Here is an 11,553-nt window from a genome sequence, read left to right on the forward strand (position 1 = left end):
AGCTGTTGGAGCAGGTCCAGAGGGAATGCCAAGATGATAAAGGGCAGGAACACCTCTCCAATTGAGACAGGCTGAGGGATTTGGGCTTGTTTAGCTTGGAGAAGGCTCCATGGAGACCTCATTGCAGCCTTCCAGAACTTGAACGGAGCTTACAAGCAGGAGGGGGACCGACTTTTCACGTGGTCTGATAGTAACAGAACAAGGGGGAATGGTGTTAAACTAAAAGGGGATATTTAGGTTAGACAGTAAGAAGAAACTCTTCACTCAGAGGGCAGTGAGGCACTGGCACAGCTGCCCGGAGAAGCTGTGGTGCCCCATCCCTGGAGGCACTCAAGGCCAGGTTGGATGGGGCCCTGGGCAGCCTGAGCTGGTGGGGGGCAGCCCTGCCCTGGTAGGGAGTGGGGCTGGATTATCTTTAGGGTCCCTTCCAAGTCAAACCATTCTAAGATTCTATGTATGTGAAGACTTTGCACCTCTCAGATCTTGTTTTCCTTCTTATTTGTTACCATTACCCTTCAATTTATATTACTTCATAAACAAAATTCCATTCTGACACCATGAATGGCTCACTGGAAAGCCAAGGTCTTCTGGGCCGTGCAACTGGGGGTGCTCATCTGAGGGAACGCAGTCACTGCTCCTACAAGAATCAGACCACAGAAGCAGCGTCTGTTCTCGGGACCTTCCAAGTCCTTCTTCCTCAGTATGTACCGCAGTCTCAGCTCCATGTACGGTGGCAGGTGGGACAGGGCCCGAGGGAACGGCACGGAGCTGTCAGGGGAGGGGCAGCTGGGGGTGAGGGAAAGGATCTGCGCCAGAGGGCGGCGGGCATGGAACGGGATGTTCAGGGCTGTGGGCAGAGCCCCGAGCTGCTCCTCCCTTCCTCTCAACCCTCCACCGCTGGTTTATCGCCCTGGAGGCGACGACACCCCTCCGCTGAACGACCACCCTCCCTAAGCCGCACGATGCCGCACGCGCGCTGCCGCGTTCCCCCTACCGGCCCCAACGGTCTCCGCGCTCCGGCCCCACCCCGCCCCGCCAGGCCCAGTCCAATGGGAGCGCGCGGTGCCGGCCAATCCCCTGCATTCCCCCCGCCCCCCGAGCGGATGGGGCCAATCCCGTCTCGCGAGACATCGCCGCGGGCCCGAGCACGGCGGGCGGATCGCAGCCCTCCCGCGCCGGGGCAGGCCGTCCTCACGGCTCCTCAACGACCGCGCCGCCTTACGGCCGCGCCGTAAAGCGCGGCCGGCGCGACAGCGCGCGGCCTTCCGGTGGCGGGCAGCGGCGGAGCCGGGCCGGGCGCCGTGAGGCGGGCAGGGGCGGATGCCCGGGGGCGGGGGCAGCCCGGCTGAGGCGGGCGGCGAGGCCGGCGGCGCGGCGGGCGGCGGCGGCGGAGCGGCGGGCGGCAGGATGAGCCTGTCGCCGAAGGAGCTGACGAGCCTGCTGGGCATCGTGTCGGAGGAGGCGGGCGGCAGCACCTTCGAGGGCCTCTCCAGCGCCTTCCACCACTACTTTGGCAAGGCCGAGCACTTCCGCCTGGGCTCCGTGCTCGTCTTGCTGCTGCAGCAGCCCGACCTGCTGCCCAGCCCGGCGCAGCGCCTCACCGCCCTCTACCTGCTGTGGGAGATGTACCGCACCGAGCCCCTCGCCGCCAACCCCTTCGCAGCCGTTTTCGCCCACCTGCTCAACCCTGCTCCCGAGCGAGGCGGCGACGAGGCTGAGCGCACCCCGCTCTCAGGTGCCAGGCGGCGGGGCTCGGGGGCAGAGTGGGGCGTTGCGGGCTGTGACGGCGTTGGCGCGGGTTTCTCCCTTTGCGCCGCCGTTTGTCGTTGGCGTTATTTTTACCATACGTTTTCTCCACCCTCGAGGACCCCGCCAGGTAGCGATTGCCTCAGGAATCAAGGCTCGCTTCTCCTTTCTCTCCCCGCAGGCTTCTTGCCGCCCATAACCCCGCCCGAAAAGTTCTTCCTCTCGCAGCTGATGCTGGCCCCCCCCAGAGAGCTGTTCAAGAAGACCCCGCGCCAGATTGCAGCGATGGACGTTGGAAACATGGCCCAGTCGGTGGATATAAGCGGGCTTCAGCTGGCCTTGGCGGGTAAGGAGGAGCTTCGGCACCGTTGCGAATGGAAACGTTAATTGCCGTTTGACTTTGAGGCGCTCCTGTCTGTGTGTGTGTGGAAGAAGTTAGGCTAAGCTGTAGTGTCTTCAAGCATATAGAAACTAAATGTAGTTGTGGCACAGCTGCTTTATCCTACTTAGATACGTCACTGCCTTACAAATAAGACCGATTTGCAAGTATAGGAAGACTTGCACCTAAAGTTTGGTTTGCTTTTTGTGTGCATCATTATCTGTTTTTTTCCTTTGCCGTGGTTTTGGTATGAGAGAACATAAGGTAACTGCTGTGCAGCAGTACAGCAGCACCTGGCAAACAGGCTGTTCCAATTGCATCTTCAGTTTTCTGTGGTCAGATTTTGCAGTTACCTCACTGGTGGGAAGTGGTCTGCCTTTAGTAGGCTATAAGAAAGGAACTCGGTGCTCATTCTTGGGCAGGAGGAAAGGAGGAAGGATATGATTGTTCTGATCGTGTGGAGCAACAGGTTGCATCTGGAGCTAATCTGAAATGGAAAATATTCATTGGAACAAGTTGCGAACTTGAGCAGTTTATTTAAAGAATAAAAATAAGTTTCCTAGGCACTTACAAATGGAACTACTTCAAAACTGATCATCTCACTTCTGTGAACACTGTACTTTCTCTCTGTGAGGACAGGCATTACTCTGTCCTGCAGTCATAGTTTGGTGCTGTCATTTTTATGTAGCACTTGTCACTGACTTTTACACTCTGCTATGCTGTTCTCAGCTGCTGTCTCCAGACAGCAGGATCTTTGGGAACTGCAAATAGAATATCCAAGCATATCTGCAAAGAGGGCAAACAAACCATTCTGGTTCTTCTGTACGTTCTGTATTTTCGAGACTGCTTTCTCCATCTTGTAACTGTAGCTCCCTAGGATAAATACCTTCTATTAGCTTTCTTAAGAGACAGCTGCTGTTGTATCTCTGTTAGTATTGTGATGCTTCTCAACTGTCTGTGTGCAGCGTTTCAGAAGGTCTGTCACTTCTTCAGAAGCTGACAGTGTATGTCCCTTATGTAAGGAGGATGAAGCCAAGCTATTCACAGTGTATAAATACTGTGTGTCATGGTGCTTAAATAGGTGTTTGGGGTGTTGTATTGCATTGTTTTCCCATCTATTTCACAGAACAGCTGTGGGCCTTCTAAAATTGTGGCCCCTGACATGAATTCAGGGCTTTTTAGAGCAGAATAATTGACTTGCTTTAGAATATACCTGCGGAATAGAGTACTTGGCTTGTGAACTTCAGTTGGTGACACACTGGAACAGGTTGCCCAAGGAGGCTGTGGATGCCCCATCCCTGGAGGCATTCAAGGCCAGGCTGGATGTGGCTCTGGGCAGCCTGGTCTGGTGGCTGGTGATCCTGCACACAGCAGGGGGTTGAAACTGGATGATCTTTGTGGTCCTTTTCAACCCAGGCCATTCTGTGATTCTATGATTCACTGTGACAACTTTTCTTGTAGGCTTTTTGGCTGAACGTCAGCTGTTGGAATAGAGCATCTTGGGAATCAGTATATGCTTTGTTCTGTTCTCTCTTCAGTCCACAGAATATTTATTCAATCCTTGATCTATCCTTATAACTTGATGGTGTATTACTGTATCAAAAGTTGTCACCTTTTGCTTCCTGCGGGGACCTGAATTCTGGTGAAGTCCTCAGAAGTGTTTGTGTGCTAACTGCCATGTGATGTAAGGGTAATTGGCCTGTACTGGCATTTGGGCTTGTAATAAATGCATTGTAGATCTTCCTGCTAAAAATCAAAGAAAGCTTCTTGCTATCTGTTAAAAGGAAAAGAGAGCCTGATAAACCATCATAAGTGATTGCGTTCAGATGAATTGTTTTCTTCAGTTTGAATGTATTCAAGTTGCTGTTCTCTTCTGAAATACAACTGTGTTCTAACTAACACTCATCTCTTCCTTCTGCTTACTCTGGGCTGCCCAGGGCAGTGATGGGGTCATCATTCCTGGAGGTGTTCGGGAACATTTAGATGCTGACTGAGGGACATGGTTTAGTGGGCAGTTTGATGGTGGGTGAACAGTTGGACTTGGATGGTCTTGGATGTCTTTTCTGATCTTGGTGATTCTATGATTCTATTGTGATTTTTTTGAAGCAGTGAAAGTTAGAATGTCAACCCCAACGTATGTAAGTAAAGGGCTCGTTTAGGCTTAAAAAAATCACTGAAATACTGTATCTTAAACTTTTTGTTCTTCTAATTAAGCATCATTAGTCATTTGAGATAAGTGGATTTGAGGGGATACAAACCAACCAGTGACTTTATACCTATACTGATAGGTGTAAGTTCTGGACTATAGATGACAAGAATGAAGGACTCCCTATGTTGCCTTGTTTTCCTCTCAGAGAACTTCTTATGTTAACCCAGCTGATCCCTCTAGGAGCTAAATGATAGAACTCACAAGCTGGAATTTCCAACAGAAAGCTTACTCTGCTTAAAGGAGATAAGGACAATGTACTGCAGCTGAGGGCACTACAATCATCCGGATAAGAAGCGGTGTTGATTTCGTGTGGGACCAGCAAATTTGGACTTCAGATTACTTGGGACTTAATCTGCTACTTAATATCCTCTTTGGGAGGGGGAGGGAAGGAACATAAGGTGGCATTGTGTGGTGGTCTCTTGGCTTTCGTGCATGTTGTTGGGTTTTTGTTGCACCGTTATCATTACAGAAAGTAAATGTATCTGCAGATTTCTCTCTTTGCTGCTCTGAGAAATGATTGCAAAGTTAGAGAGAGTTATGTGAACTCTTTCAGGACTATCGTGTGAATGTACCAATTTGATGCAGTCTGATACTAAAGCAGTTACTTAACTTCTTAAAGTCAAAACTGTCTGAGATTCATTTCTACTTCCTTATTCTTACTGCGTGCTGCTGGCCTTCTTCTGTCAGCTGGCATTCTGAATATTAGCAAATACTGTACTGAATTTCATGTTGTTGTGGTTTGTTTGTTTGTTTTGGGTTTTTTTCAGCTAAAAAACTCTTGCTTAACTTCTAGACTCTGGCATCTCTCTTTCAATTTCACACTTTAACATTCTGAACTGACCTTCTTGCAGAGCGTCAGTCTGAGTTGCCAACGCAGAGCAAGGCCAGCTTCCCCAGCATCCTCAGCGATCCTGACCCAGATTCTTCCAACTCTGGTTTTGACAGCTCTGTTGCCTCCCAGATCACTGAAGCATTAGTGAGTGGACCAAAGCCTCCTATAGAAAGTATGTGTGTTTTCACATCTTTTTGTTTAACTCACAATGTGCCCATGTTGTTATTCATCTCCAGATGAAGCGTAGTATGATTCAAAAATATTTTCAGGGTATGAAATGGGAATGAAGATGAATGAAGCAATGCAGAACTGCATTAAACTGTCTCCAGATCAGTCTCCATCATGTTCACGTTTCCAGGCTTTTCAAAATCTGGGGTCTGTCTCAATCTGTTGTCTGTGTTACCTGATGCTCCTGCACTTGTAGCCCCTTGCACTAAGATCTGTGCTGACCGTAACACCTCAAAGAATCAGGTAGTGTGGCAGGGAAAAAAACCATTCCTCAGTGGCAGAAGCAGTAATGTAGTGATCCGACTCAAGAGGAAAAACATGCTGGCGTAACAGCGTCACTAAAAATAAGGAATAAATACTTGTCTGGGAGGAAAATAAGACTGTAACACGCTTCCCAGTGTTGTTATAGCTGAAAAACTTGAGGACCTTGGAGATATCCTTGTACTGAAATAAAACAAAGCTGGAAGTTTAAAACAAACGTTTCACATTGTTGTCTTTTTTTAGGTCACTTTCGGCCAGAGTTTATTCGTCCACCACCTCCACTCCACATATGTGAGGATGAATTGGCGTGGTTAAATCCAATAGAACCAGACCACACAATTCAGTGGGACAAGTCAATGTGTGTTAAAAACAGCACTGGAGTTGAGATAAAAAGAATTATGGCAAAAGCTTTTAAAAGTCCTTTGACTTCCCCACAGCAAACACAGGTAAGTATCGTGCAATTTTCTGCCTAAATTGATTTTCTAACAGGCTGTTAAACTTATGTGTTTCCAATGTAAATTATCCAAGTTTACTAATTCAGATTTCTGAAATGACTTGGTAAACACCAAGTAATCTAAGTTCTCAAAACCCAGTGCTTTAGGTTAGGGTATGTACGAACAAGGTAAGTCTTTAAGCTTCACAGCACTGACTGGATGTAGTTAAAAGTGAACAGTAAGTGAGTGGCACTGATATTTTTCTGTGTGAAATCTTTTGATAACTAATTTGTTTATGCTTCTGTGGAAGCTTTTGTTAAGAAATTAATTCAGAAATGCCAACACTGAATCTTTGCTCAATTTGGTAATATTAGCCCCTTCATTTCAGTGGGATTTGAGATATTATGCTAGCACTATAGAATGTGTGGCATACAGGACTCTTTCTGACAACAATGAACTTTAAATTGAGCTTTGTTTTTTTTTTCCACTGGACAGAAAAGTAAAGAAGGAATTTATTTTTTCCTTCGTTGCCCTCCGATCAAAAACTACTAAATGCCTTGGTAAAGGTTTTCTTATCATAGAATCATGGAGTGGCTTGGGTTGGAAGGCACCTCAGAGATCATCCAGTTCATTGGCACAGTTGTTTCTAAGTGGAAGTGTTAAAGAAATATACCTGCAATATATTTCAATAGAGACATCTGTAGATTTATAATTCTCCTCTAGTTTAGATGTATTATAGCTGTTACTTCAAGCCGCAATCTGAATAATTAAGAAGAAAATAATTCAGACTTCCTTTTCCCCTTTACAGCTCCTTGGAGAACTGGAAAAGGACCCCAAGCTTGTTTACCATATTGGTCTCACTCCTGCCAAACTGCCAGACCTCGTTGAAAACAATCCTTTAGTAGCCATCGAAATGCTGCTCAAACTGATGCAGTCCAGTCAGATAACAGAGTATTTTTCTGTCTTGGTCAACATGGACATGTCTTTACATTCAATGGAAGTTGTCAATCGGTGAGTACCACCTCAGATCTAAGAAAGTTTCCTGAAGTTTGTAAAAGAAAGATATAATCTACTGAGCAGTTAAGTGATTGTGAAGCTGGCTGCAGGCTGTAGTTAGATGCGCTCCAAGGAACACCACAGGTAACAGAAATAGCAGGAGCTGAAGAAATCATCTGTAAAGGAGAAGAGCATCAAATTCTTTTCCATCTCAATTTCTCAGCTGTTTTGCTTTAAATACTCCTTTAAGAGTAGGGCTTAATGTGCTTTAACTAATCCTGCAGAGGAAAGCAGTGCTATGGATTTGTAGCTGTCTGTGACTGCTGCATTGTCTGTTTCTTTCATAAAGGCTTTATTTGCTTTTCATGCAGTTTCTTGTTGGTGCCATTAGTTACAGGGAAAAAAAGCTCTTGTTTTGGTCCAGATTAAACTTACGTATCTAAGAATCAATCTCACCTCTACTTTGTCTTCTTTTTCAACTCTGACAGCAGTTGTGTTTTATTGGGACATCTGGAAATGCCAGTTGTGACCCTTAAGGTATACTGGTGTGGAAGATGCAGTTGTGGTAGGACAGAGGGCAGTTACTGTGAGAAGCATTTGCAAAAAATTACTGCCACAGAGATGTTTGCTTAAACAGAACTTGCATTCTTTGTTCAGAATAAGTGAACAGAAAGTGTTACTGTCAAATAGCCATCCTGCTTTATGCTCTGCCTTCTTTGGAAGTGACTCCTGCACGTAGATAAAACCCTTTTTCTGAACAAAATGCTAGCACTTGAGCTGCCTGAGTCTTCCCATTTAATCTCAGAGATCTAGAAGAGTGTAGCTTTCCTGCATTCTTCCATTTCTGCAGTGATTACTGAATGTGAACTGTGAAATTCAGCCTTATTCATCAGTCGCTTCACAGTTGAATAACACCTCGACTATCATTTGATAAAAGAATCCCATATGCCACCTTACTGGTGCAGAATTAAGCAAGTCAGATGCCTGTTGGTGGGGGTTATCATTATAACAGGGAAAAACAGTGGTAAGAAAACAGTTCTTATTCCTGTCTAGGATAGCTGCACAACTGGCCAAGCTTGCTGGCTTTTTCCATAGTAGAGCTACCATAGGAAAAAATTTAGATTTGAAAGAAAAAAGGAAACTGGTCTTTAGATGCATGAAACAGTTATGCTGGTTGTATTCTTCAGGAAGGAATGCCTGGATTCACTGAAGTCCCAACATGGATAAGCCAAATTATATGAAGAATCTCGTTACTCAGGAAGTATGGAGGACTGAAATTATATTGATTCACTTCTGTAATTTATAGCAAATGTTTGTGTTAATGTCAAATACACTGGAGCCCAAGTTTAACTCAGCTTCTGTACTCTGTTGGGTTTAAAAAAAGAAACATGATCAGCAGTAAATTAATATTGCAGGTCTAACTCTGTTCTGCAATGGAACCATTGAATTTATGGCTTCATAAAGTATTTGATATCTTTAATTTGAACAGGCTGACTACTGCAGTTGATCTCCCTCCTGAATTTATTCATCTTTACATCTCCAACTGTATCTCCACTTGTGAACAGATTAAAGACAAATACATGCAGGTGAGTGCTCTACCTAACCAAAGAGAGATCTTTGGTTAGGAAAAAAGATCCTGTATCTTGCTCTGTGTAATACATTCTTAGACAGATAGATACATGCTTAGAGAGATAGCATTGTAAGTTATTCTGTCCTTATTTATTCCTAAGCATTAAATGGTTAATTTCTGCTTAGTTTTGAGCTGTAAGGCTTTTTTTTCTCTGACATAAGTATATCAGTTCCATACCTTTTGAGGTAATGTTACTCATGTAGAAGCCTCACCCCTCAGTTCTGCCAATTACTGACCTACAACAGCTTGCACACATCAAAGACCTAAAACCTCTTTTCTACCCTTATAATGCCACATTCTCTGCTTCCCAAATCCATCTTTCTTCCTTGGTTCCAGTATGCAAGCTGTAGCTGCTTCACAAATCTTTATCCCCATTGCAGCTGTTATCTGCATGCTGCACGAGGTATTCCTTCTATCCCAAACTTGTTCCCGTTCATTTCACCAAGTGCCCAGTAAGTCTTCTTTTCCTGGATATGTTTTTAGTAAAAAACAATTCCATGCTTAGTTCACGCCAGGCTTGGTGAGTTTTAACCAATTCCTCCCTCAGCCTTCTTCCCTTCATACTGAAGGACTGCAGCCTCATTAGGCTCATGCAAAGCAGCCGTTATATTCCTTTAAGCTTTCTGATTTCTTTTAGTGCCTTCTGTAGCTCTCCTATATCCTTAAGTTGCAGAAACCCAAGGTAAATGGGATATGAGGACAATGTGGTTTTAGATAGCAGCAAAATCTCCTGTCATGGTTGTAATCTGGAGAGGCACTGAGAACAACCACTTGTTAGTTTTTGGTGGCTGCTTGAAGCATGTCTGCTTTGGGACTTTGCCAGATACACATGGATACGCTGGCCTGGGACCTTTTGAATAGCTGGGCCTATTACATGAGGTAGCAGAACAGGAAAATAGAGCTGTGCTGTGGCTGAGAACACACTCAGCACCGTGTTCTACTCTGGGGCCTTGTTAGCAGCTGTGTTTCAGGCCCACGGGACAATAAAAGGAGGAACAGAGGGCCAAGGAGCACGTTCTGATCACTAAATGGCATTTAAGACCTGGGGGATGTCACTTTCGTTAATCCTGCACGAGGTCTCACAGCAACTGAAACAACATGTTTTGCAATGGCCCCAGTCATGACAACACATCTTAGGCTTTCATCCCTTAGGACTCTGTATATAAGGTTGCATAATAACAAAATGAAATGCAGTGTATAAGTGAATGTGATCATTTGTTCAGGGGGCTAATCTTGAAGGCACCTGTATCTGTAAGTACAGTACTGTAAAGCAGAGGAGCGAGTCCACTTTTAAATACAGCAGTAAAGGAGAGGTAGAAGAGCACGAGCAGCACGTTCAAAGCTTCGGAACAAGAGGGCTGCTGTACCTAAATTTCCCCTGCAGGGGCTGGTGCAGTGCTGAGGGCCAACACACTGCACTATGTGCAAACATGTATGAGAATTGTGAAACCATCTCTTCTGTTTCAGAACCGCCTGGTACGTCTTGTGTGTGTCTTTCTTCAGTCTTTGATCAGAAACAAAATTATCAATGTACAGGACTTGTTTATAGAAGTGCAAGCATTCTGCATTGAGTTCAGCCGGATCCGAGAAGCTGCTGGCCTTTTCAGGTTGCTGAAGACCCTGGACACTGGGGAAAACCCATCAGAGACAAAAACTTCTAAATAAGACTGTGCTGTCAGTGGAGGGGAAAAAGCCTGGCAGCATTCTGTACTAATTAATTGTATATTTCAAACTGAAATCACTGGATTAATAATGTCATACACTATAAATAGCATTTTCTGCATTGATCAATAAATGTTTTTCTCAGATGTGTGCTTAAGTTTCAGGTATTCTGGAGTACAGGTTACATTCTTATACTGGACTAGAAGCTCTACTCCTAGAGTGGAATGTAAATACTACTTTCCCTTCTGCATTAAATTCAAATACGTACTGGTACTTATTGCTTGTGTCCAAAACTGCTCACAAATAGCTGAAGGCAGCCACTATCCAAATAATTAACTTCAATTCAAATCAATTCTTTGCTCTGTAAGGCCTTCTGAAAAGCAGATGCAACTTCCAATGAGGCATGTACTTCTCAGCAGGTAAGGGAAAGTCTGTCCTGATGTTTAGAATAAGGTGAAAGGATAATTTTTAATGCTTATGATGGAAGTGTGTTGAGGTGTGAGCTGTAGGCTCAAAGCAATATACTCTCTTTTCCACATTAATGAACCTTTCCAGAATAGAGGCTTGTATCATCAGCAGTTGAAGTACCACAACTTCAGGCTTTTGAGAATGCTCTGCTGTGGAAAAAAAAAAAATGGCCCCATTTCTTCTGTAAAAACTGAAAGTCATAAAGCCTGTTCTCACTTCAGAACTTGCACAGCCACTTGCTTTGTGGCTACCAAAATTAAGATAACCTCCAGCTCATAGTGTAGAGTCAGAGACAAAGTGCTGGGGAAGGCAGGGAAAGGGTCAGCTAAAGTCTCATTTTAAATTCATGGTAAAATAATTGCTGATATTTAAGCCCTCAAATCTGAGGGGAAAAAAATGAGAAGAGGGCTAGTCCTAATTTAATGCTGCTAGATAAACAAAAGCTGTTTTATAGTTACAGGATAGCCACAGTTATAATCTAAATCTGCTGCTCAGATTTTTATGAAGCAGAAGATTGATAATGTAAGATCAAGGCTTTTGGTGCTATCTGAGTGCTGCCCGTTGCTAAATTCCTTGGATTGATGGGATTTTTCCAATCTCCTATTTTACACAATGTAATCTTTTTGTAAGATGTCCTGTAAAGACTTCTCTCTAGGCACTGGAGGATTAGACTGCTATAGTTTAGTTTCTCAGAGTTAGGATGGCCAA

At 44.8% G+C, this 11,553-nt stretch overlaps 1 protein-coding gene across 1 annotated transcript; it reads left to right on the forward strand.

Annotated features, from left to right (window-relative positions):
- Positions 1-1,305: 1,305 nt before the first annotated feature.
- Positions 1,306-10,523, forward strand: CNOT11 (CCR4-NOT transcription complex subunit 11). The gene is made up of 7 exons (XM_052664905.1): positions 1,306-1,735; positions 1,928-2,092; positions 5,186-5,338; positions 5,899-6,101; positions 6,898-7,100; positions 8,575-8,671; positions 10,183-10,523. Exons 1-7 carry the CDS (start codon positions 1,321-1,323, stop codon positions 10,378-10,380), a joined length of 1,434 nt encoding a protein of 477 aa, XP_052520865.1. The 5' UTR covers positions 1,306-1,320; the 3' UTR covers positions 10,381-10,523.
- The last annotated feature ends 1,030 nt before the right edge of the window (positions 10,524-11,553 follow it).

This window comes from Tympanuchus pallidicinctus, unplaced genomic scaffold (assembly GCF_026119805.1).
Source record: "Tympanuchus pallidicinctus isolate F22 unplaced genomic scaffold, pur_lepc_1.0 scaffold6, whole genome shotgun sequence".
Taxonomy (NCBI): Eukaryota; Metazoa; Chordata; class Aves; order Galliformes; family Phasianidae; genus Tympanuchus; species Tympanuchus pallidicinctus.

What these genes read in the sequence shown, in the direction of transcription:
- CNOT11 (XM_052664905.1), top strand. Translation starts at nt 1,321, where the DNA reads ATGCCCGGGGGCGGGGGCAGCCCGGCTGAGGCGGGCGGCGAGGCCGGC. An exon ending in TGAGCGCACCCCGCTCTCAG is followed by an intron (nt 1,736 to 1,927) that starts GTGCCAGGCGGC and finishes CTCTCCCCGCAG; the next exon opens with GCTTCTTGCCGCCCATAACC. An exon ending in TTAAAGACAAATACATGCAG is followed by an intron (nt 8,672 to 10,182) that starts GTGAGTGCTCTA and finishes CTTCTGTTTCAG; the next exon opens with AACCGCCTGGTACGTCTTGT.